Genomic DNA, 23,157 nt, shown 5'->3' on the forward strand with positions numbered 1-23,157 from the left:
GGAGCACTGGGAAGCGTGGGCAATAAGACCCGCAAATTTGCAGCAATGCTGGCCTGGCCCTACACTGAAGCACTCCTGTGCTGCCTCAAAATCTGTGAACTACTCATTAGGAAACAGGTCCTCTAGTACTTCACAACAACCTGTCCTCCATGCAGTCAAGTCCACAGAAGCCCCCAACAGTCTAAGAGCAGGGGGATCCCAGAAGACCAAGTCACAAGCAAACAATCTCTAATCAGAACACTTTTAACAGTATATTCCCACAGTGAAGCAGCATGTCTGACTAAATAAGAGCCATTCTCTACATCCCTGTACCCTGCCATTAAGTGCTGAGGTAGGGTCGACCACCCCACAAAATCTCCCAACAGTGACTTCTCATTGACCAGCTAATGCGCTGTGTGTTGTATTTGGGGAGTCAAGTAGTCTTGCTCTACGCCAGGTAATGACAGACCTCCCTCCTCCAGTTGCAGCATCATATGGACCCTAACCACTCTACTCCGCCCCCATGCCCAGATCAGAGACATCAGAAGAGATGTCAGCCAATGGTAGACATCGCAGGACTACATGTCAAAGGAACGTTAGATAAAATGGAGGGATCGGGGCAGAAACACCATCTTCATGACAGCCACGCGGCTGCGGAAGGGAAGTCCAGAATCATAGGAACGAGTGCAGTCCCTCAATTAACCTCTCTATGTGGCAATGTTTGTGCCTTAGTAGGATTTGAGCAATAACCATCCCCAGACAGTGGAAGGAGTCCAGCTCCCATCGAAGGGGTACCACCAGCAATTTCCCCTCTCCGCAAGTAGGCATAGACCCTAATGGGAACACAAGGGACTTACCATGATTAAGGTGGATGGCTGATAGTTCCCCAAAAACAGTTAAATGAAACAACAGGATGGGCAGAGACCGCAGAGGAGATGATAAACAAAAAAGAGTATAGTCCGCATATAAAAACACCAAGTGGATTACCCCCTCACCCACACCAAACCCCCACTTCACCATATGGCGCCGGACCTGAACTGCAAAAGGCTCTAGTGCAAAAGTAAAGCAGTATATATATTTACATTATATGCACTCTGTGATCTACAAGGTACACAATCTTTGCAGCAGGCATATTAACCCTCTGCACTACCTCCACAGAATTCAAAACATGAACTATACAAAACTCCAATCTCTCTCCTTGAAGAACATTAATCACAGGAGTTAACTTGACATTTTTGTGCGGCCTGGTAATTGCTGGAGGAAAGGAACATGGCAGCAGGTGCTTTAAAGAACATAATAAACTTGCAAATATGGCGCCCCCAGGAAGCCAGCCCCCGGTGGCAACATGCATTGCTTTAAGGTAGCCTAACTGAGTGCTCAGTGCTAACCATGGGCCCTTCCCAGCCACTTTCACTGCTTCTGCTGTTTTCTACCCGAGCAAGTTTTTTTCTTCCCTGCCCCCTTGCACCAAGGTTTTCCATGCTTGCCACCTCCTGATCTGTGACTGCACTACTTCCCTACCCACTTGTAGCAATGTTGCCCATTCCTGTCATCCCCTGGTCTGTCACTGAACTTCGTCCCTGCCTACCTGCAGCAATGTGTCGTTTTCCTGCCAGCTTTCATTTTTTTTAGCTGAAAGCCTTACGCTGTCTGGTTTGCTAAAGACATTTTGGAGACATTCAGAAAGCTGCAATAGGAATGCATTCTGCCCATTGCTTATCGTTGGCTAAGGGGTTTGTAACTCACATTGTCATGCTTTCTATTTGCTGGATTAATTTGGTTTAGGCTGTCCAGCTGGAGTTCGTCTCTCCGGTTGCCCAAACTTTAATTACTATATTGTTCCACAAACTCACTTTCTGGAAACAGGCCTTTGCATCTTGGTCTTTTCTTGTCACATTTGTGGTGCATTCAAAGACCAGGTCAAATGTGACGTTCTCGCTTCGGAAGGAGCTTGGTGTTTACTTTTCTTTCTCTAACTTCAAAGTGAAAGCATGTACGCGACAATCCTGCTGAGTACCATGTGAGAGGAGAGGGTGTAGGATTGTTTTCCTAGTATGTGTCTGAACGGCCCTCTCCTACAGTCCATGTTTGCCTGAATGTCAGAGTTTCACAAACTATCTCTGGTGGGATAGTCCAACATTACTCAGTAGCTTTCAGATCAAATTGTAAATATGTTATGTAATTGTGTAACTTATTGTGCATATGTGATTTTGTATAGGCTCTCAACATATCCCCACCAATGAACTGTGCTCCAGTTAAGGTTATTTAGTAAAAATCTTATGATTGTACCACCGTTGGAGTCTTGTGCTTTTCTAAACCTGAAGTGTACTTACCTGTGTAACCAATTCATGTCATGGCATTTTTATCCAATTCGCAAATCGGCCTTAAGACCCTTAACGTGGCGCTGTATGTGTGAAAATGCACCATCTTTTCCCTTTTTAAAGTAAACATTTAGAGTGACATTTGGCACTGCACATGCATGTGGTCTGGTTCCTAGCGCACATAGCCATGGTTGCAGCGCACAGAGACCCTCCACTGCCACACACAGAGGAAAAAAATTAGAGGGAACATTGGTTTCAGGGACGTTATAGTTAGTTGGACATTTGACTCATATAAAACCAGAGAAATTTGCCTGTTATAGTTAGTTGAGTTAAATACAACTTGCGCGCCCGCAATGCACTGCTGATGATGCCACATATTACATCACTGATGACATGGTCAGTGACATCACTGATGACATATCAAATGACATCACTGATGACATCACTCGTGACATCATCCATGTGATAATCTGATGCCCTAATATAAACTTTCATACATCCGTTCTAAAATGCAGACTACTATTTTTGAAACCAAACACACAAGAATACCATATACTAAATACCACTCACTATTTTCGAGGTCGACACACACATCCAGTCACTTATAGATGTAGTTACTCATCAATACAGGACTATAATATGCACTCATACATCTATACATGCAGTCACACTTCGCCACTCATCCATAGAGTTACTCACACACCTAGTCAGTAATGCAAAGAATCAATCACTTACCCATTTACTCATGTATACAGTTATACACACCAACTCTGTTAATTATAGACATACCACATCAGTTATCTATACAGATACTTTCACATATTTACTGTCTTATACAATCACTGATAGAAGGAGACACTTATTTATACACCCACTCTTCAAATAACTTACTCGCATGTATAGTCATTTATATACTCCAACGCTCACATATAGTGCCTTAAAACATATGTAGTTAGTCACAGATATACCACTGAGATATTCATTCACTCACCAACAAACCCATACACACACTATCTCACCCATACAGCCCTTCCCAGATGCACTTCATGCAATCCATACAACCAGTGTATCACCCACTCAGACATGTATGCACAGACTCATACACCCCCCACCCAGCCACACAGATACTCAGGGACCCATACAGATACTCAGACAACAAATCAATAACCCATACAGACACTCATGTAGCTATTCAGCAACCCATGCAGTTGCTTACACACCAACTGAGAGACTAATACAGACTTTCAAACAGTATAGTCACAAACCCATGCATTCAGTAAGACACGTTCAATCATTCACTTATACACTCAGTCACGCACCTACTAAATAATCCCTTCAGGCACTTGTAAATGCATTCATTCCTCAATACACCTTGGCATAGATATATATGAAAAATATTTAAACTTTACAAAAACACACATTCATTGGATGATGTCATGAGTGATGTCATGAGAGATGTCATTTGAGATGTCCTCAGTGATGTCATCAGTGATGTCACTGACCGTGTCATGAGTGATGTAATATGTGACATCATCAGCAGTGCATTGCGGTCGCGGAAGTTATAGTTAACTCAAATAACTATTACAGGCGAATTTGTCTGGTTTTATATGAGTCAACTGTCTAACTAACTATAACGTCCCTGAAACCTATGTTTTTTTAGCAAATTTCTAAGATTTTTTAAATGCTAATTCCTAACTATAACGTCTGTAAAACCTATGTTTTTTTCAGTGAACATATATATATATATAGATAGAAAGATTAAGATAGGATAATAAACTTTATTGGATTTTGATGCACAAAAAAATCATAAAAGCACATGATATAAAACATTTTAAAATCTTTGATACATTTCCATTAGGGTCAGGTTTGCATTACAGATCGCTAATTCATTACAAAATCATCAACTTCTTACATGTTATCACACTTTTCAAAAAATGTGTTAAAATCCATATCATAAGTTCATTTTCTAAAAATTGCAAAACTAAGAATGCTGGCCGGTATCTTCTAAGAGCGAGTTTCTTTAAAAGTGGACCCAGACTTTTTTTCCTCTGTATAGTATAAAATTCACAGAAAAAAGCTACATGCATTGTCGTCTGCTCAGATATATTATCGCATGGGCTTAATTGCATCCCCCTTGCCCAATCGTCCATGTTTGGGAAACTCGTTATGCGATGAAAGATATTAAGTCTAAATCTTGTAAGTAGAAATCTGTCATATTGACCGTGAACTAGAATGAGATAGGGTTGAATGCTCAAGGTTGTTGCTATTGACTGTTGATGCAGGATTCAAGTAATGCTAAACATTTTTGTTTCAGTTTTTTTTTCTAGGCAACATAATCATAGTAAGTGGTTCTTTGTCGAACTCAGGATGTCCTAGGTCATACAAAAAATTCCTGACATATTTGAACCACTTGATTTTCAACACATCAGTCATTCCCAGAGCATTGGTTAAATTATCCCTGTTCAAATGTGTTTCGTCGGTAGTCCATATCCTATGCCAGAACATGATTGGTTCTGTTTTTATTAAATCTGTTATAAATGGAACCCCCAATTCTGAGTAACAGGCATAGGAAGATACACTGTTAGGCAGGGCCAATATATATCTTAAAAACTGGTTCTCAACCTTTTGCAACGCTTTTGTATTACAATGTCTCCACAGTCCCACTCCATTTATAGCTGTTGATACACATTTTGATCTGTATATTTGTAGTAGTACTTGTGGGGGTCTCGCTCCTAGTTTTTTTGAAAAAGTTGTAAGGGCTGCAGTAGATTTCATAAAAGCTAGTTTTCTAATCTGCACAGCCTGCGTCCGTGTGGATTTGTTATCAAATAAAATACCTAGGTAACTAAAATTGTTGATAAAATGTATTCTTTGGGTATCAATAAACATATCCCTACACTTTGAGCTTCCTGGACCACATCTCATGATAAACGTGTTTGATGTGTTTACCGGTAAGCCTAGGTTTATTTATTTATTTATTTATTTAAAGAGATTTATATAGCGCTTGCTAGACCCGAAGGTATCAGAGCGCTTTACAGGAGAATCAACAATGTAACAGAAAACGATCAACAATTACACAATATATAAAAAAATAGGCAATACAATTAGGAGAGGAGAGAAGGGAGAGAGAAAAGTAGTGAAGGGGCAGGGGAGGTGAGAAAGGGAGGATAAGGGAAGAGACAACATGGAGAGACGAAAGGAAGTCTGTCTAAAGACTGACTGTGTAGGTGATGACCAAGAAGGGAATCCACAGCCCATCTCCCCTATAGCTAAACCAGGTAGCTCCATCGGGCATCAGACAAAATAGTTCAGTCTCAATACATTGACAGAGGAGAGACGGAGAGACATAAATAGAGGGAGGATGCGGGAAGAGACGACAGGAGAGATGAAAGGAAGTCTGTCTAAAGACTGACTGGGTAGGTGACGACCAAGGAGGGAATCCCCGACCTAACTCCCCTATAGCTAAACCAGGTAGCTCCATCGGGCATCAGACGAAATAGCTAGATCTCAATTGACGAGGGAAAGTTCACAGATTAACAGGGTGGGGACTAAGGGCCAGGACAGGTGAGGTCAAAGGTCAGTAGCAGGAAAGTGTAGAAGAGTAGAGTGGGGAGGGGTAGGAGGTAGGGGGAGGAGGGAGAAAAGGTCAGGATAGACGCAGGAGGGTTTGTTGTGGCCGTCATTTTAGGCAGGTACAGGCAGTACTTCAGGAGTGATTGCTGTGTGGGGTGACTACATCACAGCTGTGTTGTTCCACGTGTCCCTGTAGGCGCTGAAAACTCAGTGAATACCACTGTTGGTATAATTCCAGGTTCCATGTCATGCCATGCACCCTCTCTGTCGCTGGTTCACAACCCATTGGCTAAAATTCAGGATGAAAAAAGTGAACTTTGTCTGCCATCCAGGATTTTGGTGGTGGTCCCACCATTACCATTGACGTCAGAGGCGCTTCATCTAGTGGGGGTGGTCAGCCGGGGGAGCCCCAGAAACCCCTCCAACCACCTCCACTGGAATTGATGATGAGAGATAACAGGATAGATGGATAAGGGCGGAGCCAGTAAGTGTGGATGGGCAGCTTCGTAGTCACGACTCCTTTCGAAATCAGTCCCGGGGGCGGCCATCATGAGGTCAGGAATCGGGGGTTCCGGAGCGAGGCTCGTAAATTAGGCTTGATTCACTGCCAGCTGTAAATGGCATGGAGTTGGGTACTCAGAGTCAGCGGTAGGCGTCATTGGATCAGGGCTATAGTGTCGAAATAAGGCGCCATGGATATTCCTTCCGAGATCAGTCCCGGGGGCGGCCATCATAAGGTCAGGCATCGGGGGTTTCTGAGCGAGACTTGCAAATTTAGCACAATTCAAAGCCAGCGGTAAATGACCAAGAGTTAGGGTCTGAGGAATCCGAGATCGGGCCTTCTTAGATCCGGGCTGCATGTACAAATGGGGCGCTATAGATATTCGGGGCTGGGAGCGGCCATCTTGAAGACATGGCTTGGCAGTTCGGGCTGTACTGTTCCCATGAGGCACAGGGTCAAGGCTGAATTGCATATGGCCATGTCTGAACTGGGGCGGTGTGGAGTGCAAAAAAACGGATTTAGGCCCAGACCTCTGTACTGGGGTGAATGTATGACATTGTTCTGCATTCTGCCCATCAACTGTTGTTTTTGCATCTTGAAGACAGGCACTATGGAGCTCTTCCTCGGCTCTCACCTCTCTCCCAGAAGTCGTCTGTGCTTGCTTCAGTCTCCGGTCCTGGGTCGCGTGTTGGAGGGGCATATAAGCAGCATATAAGCAGCGAAGCCGTCCAGTAGTCTTTGAAGGCCCACTTGGGTATGACACATTAAAACAGCATTGTCTGCATACATTAATGGTGGTATATCCGTTTATCAAGGGGTAGGCTTGTGCTGCCTTCATCAATGCTTGATCTATTCCGTTTGTGCACAGATTAAAAAGAAAAGGAGCCAACATGCACCCTTGCCTAACCCCCCTATTAATTTGGGAAGGGTGCAGTGCAATCTCCATTAAGGCCATATCGGACTTTACCAATGGCATTCCTGTAGAGATGTGTTAAAAAGGACATAATAGTGTTATTCACCCCTAGATTACATAATACTCCCCACAGCCTCTCATGAATTACGCAGTCGAAGGCTGCGCTTATGTAAACAAACGCTAAAAATAGCCTTCCTTTTTTTTGGCAAGAATATTTACCAAACAAGATGCGTAAGTTCTTTGTTCTGTTGTACCCAATCCCTTTCGAAATCTGACAGAATTTTGTTATACTCAGCCCAGTCTTATAGTCTCTCTAGGACTACCCTTCCCACTATTTTTTCTGAGGATTCTAACAGGGATATAGGTCGATAACATACAGACTCCTGTCTATTTCCGTTTTTAAAAATGGGGATTAAAATAGATTCTGACAATGTCGCTATGTGTTTAGGGGAGCTACTGGCCATAATTACTTGCGCTAATATAGGTCCGCATAATTCTATATTGCTTTTGTATAGATCCAGCGGAATCCCGTCGGGCCGGGTGCCTTGCCCCCTTACCTGCCATGATTGCCCTGTTCACTTTATCCAAACTAATTTGGAGATCATTCTCGTTTGACTGACATATTAATGTTCCTTTCTCCCCCTCAACATTTTGCAAGGTTGCGGCATTGACTGTGCTATTATCATTAAAGATTTCTGAATAATTCTTCACCCACTTATCTTCAGTGATAGCTATTTCTATTGTCGGGACATCCCCTGATTCTAGAAATGGGGCCCTAACTGCCCTCCAAAATCCTGCCCCGTCTTTGGACTCAATGGTATCATGAAGGGTCTGCCGTAGCTCTTCTTTTATCATTCTTTTATGTACTTTAATTGCTTTATTATAGGCTTTTCTTGACTCTTTTAATGCTCCCTGGTCTCTTGAGATGCTGTGTGATATTCTTTTCAGAGCAGAGTATGCTTTTGTACAGGTCGAGTCAAACCAACTTATGGGCTTTTTTGTAAGACTGGACTATGATACAGATAGAGCCTCATTTATTGATCTTGTGACTTGTTGGAAGGCGGTTAGGACTATTTCATGTGTCGCAGTCTCATTTAAGATTGCTTTCATGGCTTGTTTACATTTTACTACAATTTTCCTGGTTGTTTCTAGTGCATCAGCCTGCAGCCACTTCAGCGCGTAGCCACTTTTCCTGCTTATTTCCATTTGTTGAGGAGGATAAACAGTTTTATTGATACATTCTGATTGGTATGTTAATAGTTTCAAAGAAATACTCAGGGGATAATGATCACTCAAAATGATTTTGTGCGTATTGAGGGCCATATTATCAAGGACGGGCGATCCATTATCGCAGCTTTTATCGGCAGGAAACTGCCGATAAAGCGTCGATAATGGGCTTGATAATATGCTCTATGGAATTCCAATTGAAGCCCATGTTAGATGTCTTCACATCTAACATGGGCTTCGATTGGAATTCCGTAGAGCATATTATCAAGCCCATTATCGACGCTTTATCTGCAGTTTCCTGCTCTATGGAATTCCAATCGAAGCCCATGTTAGATGTGTTCACATCTAACATGTGCTTCGATTGGAATTCCGTAGAGAATATTATCAAGCCCATTATCGACGCTTTATCTGCAGTTTCCTGTCGATAAAAGCGGCGATAATGTATCGCCCATCCTTGATCATATGCCCCTGAATTCCCTCGCCTTCAGGGATAAATTTACAGAATTCAAGATAAAATCTATTGTTGTACAGCAACCTCTTCTATTAAAGGTAGTTTTAAAAGGCGCTTGATTAACACTTATCTCGTTTGATATATATATATATATATATATATATATATATATATATATATATATATATATATAGGTTTTCCTGGTGATGATAAAATAAGACATTACAGCATCCACAATAATTAGAGGCAAGTGATGTAAAGTCCTTCTACCAATCACTCCTACTCTGTCGGCCCATAAGTGGAAGTATTTCATGAACAGGTCCAAAGGGGTCTCTAATGACTGAATATTTAAGGTCCACCAATACAAAATGAGGCGAGAGGTCCGAGGGTTTCATGGACAAGCAAACGTGATGAAGTACCCTGTCCACTAAACTATAAATGGGGCCCAAAATCCACACATAATGCCTTTGTGAATGCTTATTTAATTTTTACATTTAATGCTGCATTTGTATCGTGAGTGCTAATACTGTGTTTATTTTTTGTGACCTCTGTAGGAGTTTTTTCAGCATTTTATCATATATTTTTTACATGACAAATAAAAACCGCTGGGAAAAGAACATTTGAGGTGATGTCATATTTTATTTTTATCGCTGTGTATTTGATTGCATGGCTGGTTTTGAATTACACTTTAGTAGGATCGATGATTTTTCCCATGAAGAGGACACTTTGGGTGATGTCTTCAGTAATTAACATCAGGAAAGGTTTGTTAAATATTATCGGTCGGGGAATGAATCTTGGCTTGATCTCAATGGCGGTGGCTCCTGCTGCCTCTGTGCCTTGTTCATCAATGTTAAGAAGAGCTTTGTGGACAACCTAAAAAGTAAACATAAAAATCGTTACAATACTCTAAAAGCTTGGGGACGCAACTAATACGTATTTGAGCGATTATGTTAGTTGTTATGGAACCAGAGATGTATGTTCCTGCATGATTTATTATTCTTTCTGCACCCCTAATACATTCTCGGGGTTGCAAATAACCAATGCATATACAAATATATACTGAATTGAAATTCATTTATATGGACACTTTTTAAGCATGCTATTTTTGATAAACGAACATCAGGTTTTTACTAATCGTTTGTTCCTGTAGATTGGCATTTAAAATACTACTCTCATATAAAAATTCAACAGTTCAGGACGGTAAAAACATAAAAGGTGTACACCGAGCAGAGCAGGACAATGAAGACTGGAAGGTGCATGGGCCTGAGCTGATCGTAAATCCATAGATGAATGAGTCACCATGCCCCACTGGAAATGAGTATTTGGTAGCTTATGCTGTGCCGGAATAAATTAGCAGGAGTTGAGCTCTGAAAAACCTGTGCAACTGTAAAGAACACTGCACTGCCATTATAAATAGACAAACAGAATAGGGCAATCCAAACCTATTTTCCATGTTTTATTATCTTTCCCTTTTCTCTTTCTTCTTCACTCTTGCTGATCAGTATATGCATTAGTATGTCTCTGCTTTTAAAATCCATTTGAAAATTAATATGTGTCTTCATCCCTTTAGGGCCACTAAATAGAAAGCCCTTATTTCTCTGTAACAGTACAATCAGGTAAACACTGCCATAACAGTCTGCTACATCTTTTGCCCATGTACCTCAATGCAAGTCAAACGGGAAAGATAAAATAAAAATACTTTGGCCCCCATTGTGGAAAACGGGGCCACCCGCGATCTGAGCCGCAGTCCCGCCATGCCCAGTATGATGCGCCCGCAACACTGGCAGGCGCATCATTGATTTGTAACATTGCGGCGGGCGGTTTTCACACCAGCACCCGCCGCAATGTTATAAATGCAGGGGGGTACCACAGGTACCCCCCATGTGCACCCCCCACCTCGCCTTCATCATGGGGACCCTGACTTTCCGTGGTGGCATTGCCGCCACGGAAAAGCATCTCCCGAAGCCCATCCTAATATGGCTGGCGGTGTCCGATAGACACCGCCACCATATAAACCCTTCTCTGCCCCGGCCGCAAGGCGACCGGTGCGGAAAAAACGGCAGATGGTGTTTCCATCCACCGCGGTCCCCCCGCCATTGTAATATCGTGGGGGGGAAATGGGTGGCGGGCGGGCAAGGATGTCGGGCGGATCGCCACTGCCCACATAGCGGTGGCGATCCGCCCGAAATCCTAATGGGCCCCTTTATATTTAAAACAAAAAATCCTTGTTATGGAGAAATGGATACAAAAAAAGCTGTACCATTATACAATAAAAAAAAGGGAAAAAGATAATTGATAATAGGAGTCCTGAGGCTGGTCTGCATCCCTCTGGAGAGAAAAAAGGGCCATAGTTATCAAAGGGTTGCATCACTTTTCCACTATGCAATTGGGTGCAAGCAGGACTTAACCCTTAAGTGTGATTTATCACCTAAGTGGCTTGATAAATCTAGAGGAACGCAAAGCAGCGCAAATGACTGTGTTGCGTTACGCGCCTCCGCGAGGAGTTCCATGGGTGGTACATGGGTTTTCCCAAGCAACATTTTTTGTATTTTGACGCATTCCCAGATTTACCATTACTGGAATACCTGGGGATGCTCCAAAATGCTATGCCTTTCCAGGGTAGGCCTAAGAAAGAGAAATATGCCAATTACTCCTCGTTTTTCCTCATTCTATGTGTGCTGCATTATGCAAAAGAAAGAAAAAGAAAAATGAAAAATAAAAATGTCCTGAGAATTGTTTTTATGCAGGAAGGTGTACCTGGCACTAGGCAGCACATTGTGTGCCAGTGCAGAGAATGGAAAGGGGCGACCAGTCGGTCCCCCCAACGTACGGCTGGGTGCCCCGATCCCCCCGGGAAACCATTTTGGGCGGGGGGCGTGGCTCGGCTGGTATGCCCGAAGAGGCGTAGCCGGGGCGTGCCTTTTCCCGCCCAAGAGGGGTTGTCCTAGACACCTACACCGAAGACCATGCCCAGTAGGCGTACTGGAGGAGGGTACACGCCCTCCCGCAGAAGGATAAATAGAGCGGGAATCCGAAGAAGCGTCCTCTTGTTCCTGTGCTCTGAAGGCTGCACCCACTCGTTGCTCGTGAGCCCTCGACGGAACAAGCAGCAATTTGGAGAACTTGTAATCTTGTTGTTTTTCTTTCAGTTATTTGGAGTTCGAAGAGTCCAGGACCTCGTTGATCGACTGGTAGCAGAATACTCGAAACCATGGCTGGCAAGAAAGCGGGAAAGGGTTCCGAGACGGATAAGGTGTTACGCCTATTGTCGAACCGGATGGTTTGCATGGACCGAAAACTCGGACAAGTCCAATTGATCGGTAGAGGTTTGGCGGAGGTCAAAAAACAGCTGGCTGCACTGAGCAATCCGGGTCATCCTAAGAAGGTAATTGGCCCGGCCTTGCCGGGAGTCGTCCCCGAGGGTAGAGGGAAACAGGTCAAGAAGAGGGCGGTTTCAGGGGAGGTCCCGGTTCCAGAGGTACCCCGAGTCGCCCCCCTCATGCCGGCAGACAACCCGGTACCAAACCCAGATGCGGGTCAGCCGATCCCGGTTGTGATTACTCCCGCTAATGATGAGGAAATGCCTCCCGAATTGGCCATCCAGTTGGCAGCATGGCTCAAGAAAAAGGCAGGGGGCGCAGTGGCCCCTGGAAACCCGGCCGAAGAGGCCAGACTACTAATCGAGCAATTGCGGCAGTCGAGAGATGCCGCAAAGGCGAATGTTCCTCTTGTTTCCCCACAGGTGGCACCGGTAGGACCTGCAGTTGGTCACGAGAAGACGGCAGGAACAACGGCCGAACCGGGTAAGCTCGCTTTGCCAATGGCGGGGGAGGGTTCAATACCCTCGAGGCGGGAGAAGGTGGCACAGCACATCCCTATGGCCACGAAAGAGTTAATATGGGGAGACAAATATGTTAACATGTTTTCATTATTAACTGACCATCGCGAGATGGAATATGCTAAAACCCAGAAAGATTTGTGGCACCCGAGCGTCTGGCGCGCCAAGATGGCGGAATTCAGGGTGGATGAGACAGTAACGAACTGGGTTAAGGCCTTTTCTATATTTACTGCAGTTATGGGGGAATGTAAACCCGAGGTGTTGACTGAATTGTCTTGCTATCAAAATCGTATTATGGATTTTTATGCAATGTATGAGGGGGAGGAATGGAAAGGTTATGACATGAAATTCCGGAAAGCGAAAGAATATGATGCTACTCTGACGTGGGATTGCCTGGACTCGGTGTCATGGCACAAGCAGCTCCTGCCAGGGGCGGCAGGTACATCCTCGCCAGGCGGGAGTGGGTCAGGGTCGTCCGCCAAAAGCCCGCGGTGCCCTTTCGAGCGGGCGCCGGTGGGGATTACCAGCCTAAGACCGGCGGGAATGGCGGCAAGCGTGGGGTCTGTTGGGGCTTCAATCGAGGCAACTGTAACAGACCGCAGGGAACATGTAGGTTCAAGCATGTGTGTGCGGGCTGTGGGAATTCCTCACACCCGGAGAGTTCATGTAGATCTAAAAATAGCGGGACGGGAGGAAAAGGAGGGTCCAAGCAGGAGTGAGGTAGAACGTTGTGACCGATTGCCTACACCCGTTGATCTCATGGCTATGACTCCTTGGTTGAACAAATACCCTGATCATGTATCCGCTGGGGTGTTGAGGAAGGGATTCTTACACGGCTTCCACATCCCGGCGGGGGATTTTCGGGGGGACCCCTTTTGTAAAAACCAGTTATCGGTACAGCACAACCCAAGCATGGCAGAGAGGAAAATTGCAAAAGAAGTCAGCTTAGGGCGAGTGGCAGGGCCTTTTCATCGCCCGCCGGTGGCGGAGTTCATCTGTTCCCCGTTAGGGGTTGTCCCGAAGAAAGACCCAGGGGAGTTTAGACTTATTCATAACCTGTCTGCTCCAAGGGGTTCCTCGGTGAACGAGGCCATTGACCCAGAAGTTTGTTCAGTGCGGTACGCATCGTTCGATGATGCCGTGGCCATGTTGAATCACCTGGGCCCCGGGGCGCTGATGGCGAAATCAGATATCGAATCGGCATTCCGGTTGCTCCCGGTACACCCACAGGATCAGCGCTTGCTAGGTTTTGCATTTCAAGGGAGTTATTACATGGATAAATGCATGCCTATGGGTTGCTCCATTTCTTGTGCCTATTTTGAAATGTTCAGCTGTTTTTTAGAGTGGGCATTCACCGAGGCCACAGGGCATAGGCATGTTATGCACTATCTTGATGACTTCCTGTTCTTGGGAGCAGCCAGCGATACGAAATGTGCACAGGCGCTGCATGACTTCTGCATCCTCATGAGGGAGTTTGGAGTCCCATTGGCACCAGGTAAGACGGTTGGACCATCTACTTCACTGGAGTTTCTGGGAATTGAGCTCGATTCGGTGGAGGGATGTTTCCGTTTACCGATGGAAAAAGTGGCCAAGTTTAGGGCTTCCTTGACGCAATGCCTGGGCAAGGAGAAAGTGACCCTGCACCAGTTACAACAAACAGTGGGTCAGCTTAACTTTGCCTTGAGGGTGATACCAATGGCCCACCCCTTCTCACGCTCTATTGCACAAGCTATGGTTGGTCTCAAAGAGGGACACCACCGTACGAGACTGTCGGCAGAGGTTCGCCAGGATATGCGCATTTGGTTGGCATGTCTGGCGGACTTCAACGGTCGAGTCGTGTATAACAAGCCGCCAGCGTCTTCAGATGAACTAGGTCTGTGGACTGACTCAGCGTGGAGCGTGGGATTTGGCGCCATCTTTGGTAATCGATGGTCGGCGCAAACATGGCCGACGTGGTGGCACTCCAGCGGTCTCACAGGTAACATTGGGTTCTTGGAGTTATTCCCCATTTGGGTTGCTCTGATGGCATGGCCAGACGACTTCAGGGACCGCTCAGTGGTGTTTTGGTCTGATAATATGACTGTTGTCGAATGCATTAACCAACAGGCAGCACGCTGCAAATTGATCTTGAGATTGTTGAAAGAAGTTGTGCTGCTTTGCATGAGACTGAATGTACAGTTCAGGGCGAAACATGTGCCGGGCGTACTGAATCATGCAGCTGATGCACTCTCTCGTTCACATATGCAGGCGTTCAGGGGTTATCTACCTACAGAGGACCTAGTGGCGGCACCATTCCCCGAAGCACTATGGCTAATCGGTGCCCCGGATTACAAGACCTCGTGGCAGCAAGCTTAGCCCCAGGACAAGGAAGGCATACGAAGGAGCGTTTCGTTCCTATTGCACATTTTTGGGTCCGACAGGGAGTCAGAGCTGGGGTCAGGAGGAATCCTTCCTGGGGTTCCCGGTAGCGCTGCACAGAGAAGGCCGATCAGCGGCAACGGCCAGTAGGCATAGGGCGGGCATTTCATTCATGGCGCAGGTGCATGGCATAAAAGACCCAACAAGTTCCTTTTTGGTTAAGAAGGCCCTTCGCGGCTGGCAGCGCCTCGAGGGTCGCAAGCAAGATGCGAGGCGCCCGATTGGCTTAGACAGGTTGTCTCTACTTGTAGCGAAACTAGACGAGACATGCTCCACCCACTTCGAAGCAGTTCTGTTCCGGGCAGCTTTCGCATTAGCATTCCATGGGGCTATGCGGGTGAGCGAGCTGGTCGCAAGGAATAAGAAAGACGTTGAGGGAGGTTTGTGCAGGGATCACGTCCAAATTAGGGGTGATTCGATGGTTGTCTCGATAGCCAGGTCCAAGACCGACCAGGGGGCTATGGGAAATAGTGTTGTCGTGCAGCGCGCGCGAAGGTCCCCCACCTGCCCGATAAAGTGTATAGAGGAATACTTGGCACTAAGGGCGGCTACATGGGGGGGGGAGTTTGCTGAGGCACAAGGATGGCATCCCACTGACGAGGTTTCAGTTCCAGAGGGTGCTAGCACTGACAATCACTGCTGCGGGCATGGACCCGTGTGATTTTGGGACCCACTCCTTTAGGATAGGGGCTGCTACCGAAGCTACAGCCAGGGGTCAGAGTGCGGAGGAAGTGAAGCAGTTGGGACAATGGTCCTCGAATTGCTTCAAAAGGTATGTGCGATTGCACATGTTGTAAAGTCAATTGACATGCACTCACGCTTCTTGTCTTTTGTTTGAATTACAGTTTTGCGAGCCTGTCAAAAGGGGCGGAATTTGCAGTGGACCCAGCATCAGGAGACCAGCGGTCAAGGACCACCGTCTGGAGCGAGAGTGGTATGGGTCGTGGGCCACTCATATGTGAGGCGCGCCGGGGATGTATTCAAAGCAGGTGACGCGACTCACGCAGCTGGGGAATACGGGTACAGAGTGGCCTTCCATGGGAAGGGCGGGCTCTGTTTTGATCAATTCGAATCATTTTATGAGGGTCTCTTAGGGCGGCAAAGGTCACCGCCATCTGTAGTCATAGTACACCTGGGGGGCAATGACTTGGTGACACTGGGTAGACGAATGTTGTTTGAACAAATTTTGTCTGCTGTTAGCTGGCTGGATAAAAGAATCCCGGGGTGTACGATTGCCTGGTCCCACATGATTCCCAGGAAGGTATGGCGGGGGGGCCTTTCGGTGTCAGCACTGAACTATTCGGTGAAAAGGGTTAACAATAAAATTGGTACATTGTTTCGCTCTTCGCAGTTGCATAGCATTCCTCACGGGTGTATTCGGGGTGATCTCATGTATCTGAATGATGGGGTTCACCTGTCCAGGGAGGGGAATGATTTACTCATAGGAGACTTCATAGCATGGCTAAGGGGTTTGAGGAAGCATGACCTTTAAGAGGAGTAGGGGGGGCCGGATAGTTGGTCAACTATCCGGCCTGTGGCGGTAGGGTCATGATCGGTGAGCAGTAATTTCAAGGTCCCTAGAGGGGGGCGCCATCCAGAATGGATGGGAGCGCCCGGGGGAGGCGGCCATTGGCCCCTCCCACTGGGAGGCGGCACCCACTAAGGATGGGTCGCCTAGGGGGAGACGGCCATAGGCCCCTCCCAGGGGGGGAGGCGGTTAGATGCCCCTCCTACTAATTTCCCGGGGGACGGATATCCGCGACGGCGGATAGAGAGTGTGGGGATGGGGGGGAGTCCACGCTGTCCTTCCTACAGATACCTCACACGGGAACTCGGACGACCTCTAAGATGGCATCGAGTGGAAAGGGGGCCCTCACCACGACAAGGGAAGTTACAGTTGGCAACGAGGGTAGAGTCCTCCGCGCATGCGCCACTCACACCGTGAGGGCGAGAGTTTTGGTAGTAGGGATCTGACACCGGTTAAGACCTTGCCGTTGGCCCTTAATGCTAGGATGTACAATTTTAATTTAGAATGTATGCATTTGCAGGATGTTAGACTCGGCTAGGAAACCTTTGTATTAGAGATCTGTTAAGGTTAGCCAAAGAACATGTCTTCATCGAAATGTAATAAATGTAAAATTGTACATGATTATGAAACTTTTATTTAATGTTTTAAATTTTGTTTCATATTTTAATAAATACGGCCGGGAGGGTGACTCCCTCCCGCCTTCCAAAAGTTCAACCTGTGTCCGACTTCTCCCATCCTTGGGGATTGTGTTGGGAGGGGGTGGCGGGCATTCCGGCCATATGGAAAGGGGCGACCACTTGGTCCCCCTGAACGTATGGCTGGGTGCCCCGATTCCCCCAGGAAACCATTTTGGGCGGGGGGCGTGGCTCGGCTGGTATGCCCGAAGCGGCGTAGCCGGGGCGCGCCTTTTCCCGCCCAAGAGGGGTTGTCCTAGACACCTACACCGAAGACCACGCCCAGTAGGCGTACCGGAGGAGGGTACACGCCCTCCCGCAGAAGGATAAATAGAGCGGGAATCCGAAGAAGCGTCCTCTTGTTCCTGTGCTCTGAAGGCTGCACCCACTCGTTGCTCGTGAGCCCTCGACGGAACAAGCAGCAATTTTGACCCACCCACCAGCCCCTTATGGCAATGTTTGTTTTTAATAAAGTTTTGCTGAAGATAGGCCTTTTTTCCTTTGTAGAAAGTAAAGGAATGTTTAAGTTAAGGATGTGACTTCTGCCTGTAGGATAATGTTTTTTCCTTTGTAGGAGTGAGCAGTCGATGACACGTCAAGGCAATGTCAGAATTTTTTCTTCCTTAGTAGGTAAACAACTGTCGTATTTATTTTTGGTCGGGCGGTAAAGTCATGATCGGTGAGCAGTAATTTCAAGGTCCCTAGAGGGGGGCACCACCCAGAAAGGATGGGAGCGCCCGGGGGGAGGCGGCACCCACTAAGGATGGGTCGCCTAGGGGGAGACGGCCATAGGCCCCTCCCAGGGGGGGAGGCGGCTAGATGCCCCCCTACTAATTTCCCGGGGGCCGGATATCCGCGACGGCGGAAAGAGAGTGTGGGGATGGGGGGGAGTCCACGCTGTCCTTCCTACAGATACCTCACACGGGAACTCGGACGACCTCTAAGATGGCGTCGAGTGGAAAGGGGGCCCCCACCACGACAAGGGAAGTAACAGTTGGCAACGAGGGTAGAGTCCTCTGCGCATGCGCCACTCACACCGTGAGGGCGAGAGTTTTGGTAGTAGGGATCTGACACCGGTTAAGACCTTGCTGTTGGCCCTTAATGCTAGGATGTACAATTTTAATTTAGAATGTATGCATTTGCAGGATGTTAGACTCGGCTAGGAAACCTTTGTATTAGAGATCTGTTAAGGTTAGCCAAGGAACATGTCTTCATCGAAATGTAATAAATGTAAAATTGTACATGATTATGAAACTTTTATTTAATGTTTTACATTTTGTTTCATATTTTAATAAATACGGCCTGGAGGGTGACTCCCTCCCGCCTTCCAAAAGTTCAACCTGTGTCCGACTTCTCCCATCCTTGGGGATTGTGTTGGGAGGGGGTGGCGGGCATCCCGGCCATAAAGACAGGACTGCGCCATACAATGTTAAATATGGCGCTTACCCACCTTATCACGCATCCAGAGAAGCAAGATGTCTTGCTACACTGCATGATTTGTTAATATATATGTCCCTATGCACTTACACCAAGACACCAGCTCCTGGTTTGAAAGTTTATGTTCTATGCAGTACACAAACCTGAGATTTCTTTGGGCCTATAGAAAACTAGACTGAAATCATCAGAGCAAGAAATAGCCTACAGTTTTCCCCAGAACTAGATGAAACTAAACTAGTTTAATACCAACTGCAAAGCCAATGGTGCAGATAATATACGCAAGGCTGAACTAAACTATGGGCCATATTTACTAAAGGCTTGGGTCGCTTTTGCACCATGCCAAGGGGTGCATGCGCATTGCAACCCTTAAGTGCATTTTACCAAGCCACACAAGGCCACCTTGAGTGACCCAGCGTGGCTTGATATATCTGAATTAACGCAACGCAACGTAAAGCAATGCAAATCATTGCGTTGCATTTCTCTTCCCCTGGAAGGTATATTATGAATCGTGTAAGGGTGTTACCATGCAACACCCATGGATTTTGGTGCCTTCCCAGATTTACCACATTTGTTAGACCTCAGAAGGTGTCAATAGTGCTTTGCATCCCAAAGGGAGGAGCAACAAGGAGAAATATGTTTATTTTTCTTGTTTTTTCATTTTACCCCACATATTAAAAAAGGAAAATGCCTCAGGGTATTATTTTTGTGCAGGAAGGTGCTCCTCCCTGGGCAAAAACAATCCAGCTTACAATGCAGGCATCCTTCCACTATCGTGCAAGAGTACCTGAGTTGGCGCTAGGCAGCACAATGTGCACCAGCAATGGTAAAAGACATGAATTCGTTGTAGTATGTTAAACACAGTGCATTCCTTCTCTTTCCCTTTCACACAGTGCAGTACAGCAAGGTGGCCTCCTGCATTGCGTGACATATTGTTTAACCCTGGTTCGGAGTTCACGGAGTTGCACTACGCGGAATTCTGCAAGTGGTGTAGTACGACAGAAAAATGCAGTTTGCAGTGATTGCACAGTGCTGGACGCTTGTCCGCACTGTGCAATCATTGCGAACGGCACCATGCACAGCGCAAGTGGTCCCTGTTTTCCTTTTCTGCAGCTCAAGTAGATTGCTATTCGACTGGCAGCTTTCTCAACGTGAACGTGCAGTTTCTCAACGCGAGCAGTCGCGAGCATTCACAACCACTCTCAATGAGAATCCTGAACCCCCGCATTGAGTAATCTCGCCAGGAGGTTGAGTTTCCACGCTCGTATTCGCCAACTTGATGTTGACAATTACAAACAAGGAAAATTCTCGCCCGGAAGGTTGATTTTCCTCACTCGTGCTCGCCAACATGACGTTGACGAATGCGAGCGAGGAAAAAAACTCCGCTCCGCAGACCGGAGTTTGTTGGAACTCCACAAGCTCTGAGTGCAGAAAACTCCACAATCTCCACAAGCGGAGCGGAGTTCACAGCCCAGAGCCCAGAGTAAATATGCCCCCATGTCCCCAAGGATAAAGAGCATCAATGACAAGTTAAGAGGGGAGCAAAAAATGTATTACTCTCAATACCTACACAAAGCCTGTAACATGTCCAAAGATATCTTAAGAATAATTCACAAGCTACAATTGCCAGCCGTCTGTCAATCTACTATAACGCCCTCTGTTCATCCAGACAAGGACAAACAACATCATGGTAGAAGTAATCATTAGCCAGATTGGTCTGTATCCGAGTTGTGGAAGAAAGTTCTCATTAAACCTAAACTAAAGAAACACTCCTTGGATCTGACTAATCCCAGCAATTTCTGAGGTATCTCTCTTTCTTCCATATTTGTTGAAATGCTTAGAAAATGAGTCTTCAATCAATTACATTGTTTGTGAAACACCACAACTTCCTGGACACCTGGCGGGTTAGCTTCCACCTTGACAGGAGTACAAAACTGGTATGGTTTCCATCTTGGATGATTTGCAAAGACTAACGGATGCCAAATGGCTTCATGGTACTTGTTCTTCTGGACCTTTCTGCAGCCTTCAATACTATTGGTCATACTATTCTTTTCGCAAGAATTTTTGATGTAGGGATAAAGGTACAGCCTTGGCCTGGTTGAGTTTGTTTCTGTTGGAGCGCCAACTACTGCATTTTGTTCTTTCCTTCTCTTTTCAATCAAATCAAATTAATCCCTAGTGTTCGATTCTTTCACAGCCAATCTTTGTTTCAAATCTTTTTATTTAGTTTTATAATAATACAACATAAGCCAAGGAATTGTGCATATAATCGTGCGTCGTGCAGGAGATGGTATCACATGTTATGTTAGAATCAAACAATCTCCATCCATCATAAATTAAAAATACAGACAATTGCAGTAGTCAAAATAAAATAAACATTAAACCCACCCCCTGCTCCATCCAAACTACCATATAAACATAACATTTAAGTGAAAAATTGATCGAAAAAGAGGTAGGGGGGAAAGGAGAAGGGCTGGAAGAAAATACCAAGGATAAGAGGGGGATCTGTATGTTTAACTGAGGGTAGGCAGGGTGAATATATTTGCACAGGCTGGTAAGTTCCTTGAGAGGGAGATTCAGAACACATATACAAAGATGTCAAGAAAGATCCAATCAGTGTCAAAAATATCTCACCAGACTTATGTGATGAAGTAATGGGTGTGTCTTCTTTAGTACTAGTAGGTGAATAAAGTGAAATTATATGAATCATCACTTTTAGGGAGGGAGGTGTAAGCCTATACTTCATAATCAAAAAGATGAATCAATCTAAGCCACTAACATTTAAAATAATGATGCTCCAATTGTATAACCTATTAGCAAGCCTTCACTTATGGGACAATGTATTATTGTATGCAATATATGACTTGTTCATTTTACCAAAGCTAGTTCATACCATAATGAGCTAGGTGGGGGATCTTGTTAATGCCAGAAGAGGGCAAAAAGTGATTTGGCCTCTCCTTTTATATACCAGATAAGCGTCCTGTCAGAGTCTATCATACCTGCCATGTCTGTCAGTCTCAATCCAAGAATCAGGATACCAAGGTCTGCTAGGAGTGGGTAATCCAAAGTCTGTCTAATATGGGCTAGTATTTCCTGCTAAATGTTTGGACCTGGGAAAAAGACTACCATAAATGGAGAAAGGTGGCTCTTGCCTGAATGCAAGACCAACATTATATTAACACATAAGGATACATTCGGTGTATCCTGATTGGGGTAAGATGCAATTAAAACATTACTTTGTATGATGATTCTTTTTGAGGAGTGCTCCCCAGTGTTGTAATTATGTCCCTCTATTATTGTACCCAATTTCTAGTTGGCATTTTCCTTCCCCGGTCTTTGGACCATCTAGATGGTATAGATGGATGGCAATGAGTTTTGCGTGTTGGATGATGTAGTAAGTCGTGGAGACCAGACCCTTTGTACCAGTGATTTGGATTTGGAAGTCTTGCTTATATTGTTCAAGAGGTGTAATAGGTGTTCAATGGAATATTTCCCATAACGTTCTGCATTTTCCCTCCACCAAATCAGGAAATAACATGGAATCTGCAGCAGGAGTGAAATCACAGTTCTGAATGATAGACATTTCTGGAGAGGGAAAAGTGGTATGTCACCTTTTGATGGCTCTATGGTCCCATATGCTGAGGTCCGTTTTAGTCAGGGTAGCTATATCTGTGCTTTTCGGTCTAGCATGCTGAGGGAGACAGACTAAGTCCCATAAAAGACCCTTATGTATACAGCGCCCTCTCACCACCCATTCGGAAATGTATCAAAGGTGTGCTCACAGTAATATTTTAGTGGATGGTTGCACAAGGTTACTCTGCAGGCATTTACCATGCATGCCTTTACCACACATACATTTACCATGCAGCTTAGTATTAATATGATAAGTGAAATATATATATCTCCCTCCAAACACAGGTTACCCTAGTGAAGATGCCACTGAGGATAACAGGCAATCAATTTGCACCATATGTCAAAAATGATTTCAGCCTCACTCGTTTTGAATGCCTCTCGTTCTTGTTCACAGGCAGTTCGCTGATTCCAACTGCAAATTTCCAGCATGCTATTTAGCTCAGGGCCACTGGGGCGGGACTATTAACATGAGCAGGTGTTGAACAACGCCGTTGCTGTGCTTTGAGGCGTATTGCTAAGTTAGCCGGCCGGCTTGGAATCTAATGTCACCATATTCAGTATACCTTAGCACACTTGAAGATAAAGAATTAATTAATTCAATCTCAGTAATTTTGTGCCACGGTCACTTTGAAAGTGGAGGCTTGAAGACTCTCTTATAAGATCCAC

General features: G+C 45.6%; 1 protein-coding gene across 1 annotated transcript in view; it reads right to left on the bottom strand.

Moving 5' to 3' along the window:
* Positions 1–9,585: 9,585 nt before the first annotated feature.
* The window catches only part of LOC147690126 (alpha-1-antitrypsin-like), a 136,835-nt gene continuing 123,263 nt past the window's right edge, over positions 9,586–23,157 (bottom strand). Inside the window, exon 5 of the mRNA XM_086937727.1 lies at positions 9,586–9,839. Within this exon, the coding sequence (XP_086793853.1) occupies positions 9,648–9,839 (192 nt within the window). The 3' untranslated portion in view covers positions 9,586–9,647. The remainder of the gene's footprint in view (positions 9,840–23,157) is intronic.

The sequence above is a fragment of the Lissotriton vulgaris genome, chromosome 9 (genome assembly GCF_964263255.1).
Source record: "Lissotriton vulgaris chromosome 9, aLisVul1.2, whole genome shotgun sequence".
Lineage (NCBI taxonomy): Eukaryota > Metazoa > Chordata > Amphibia > Caudata > Salamandridae > Lissotriton > Lissotriton vulgaris.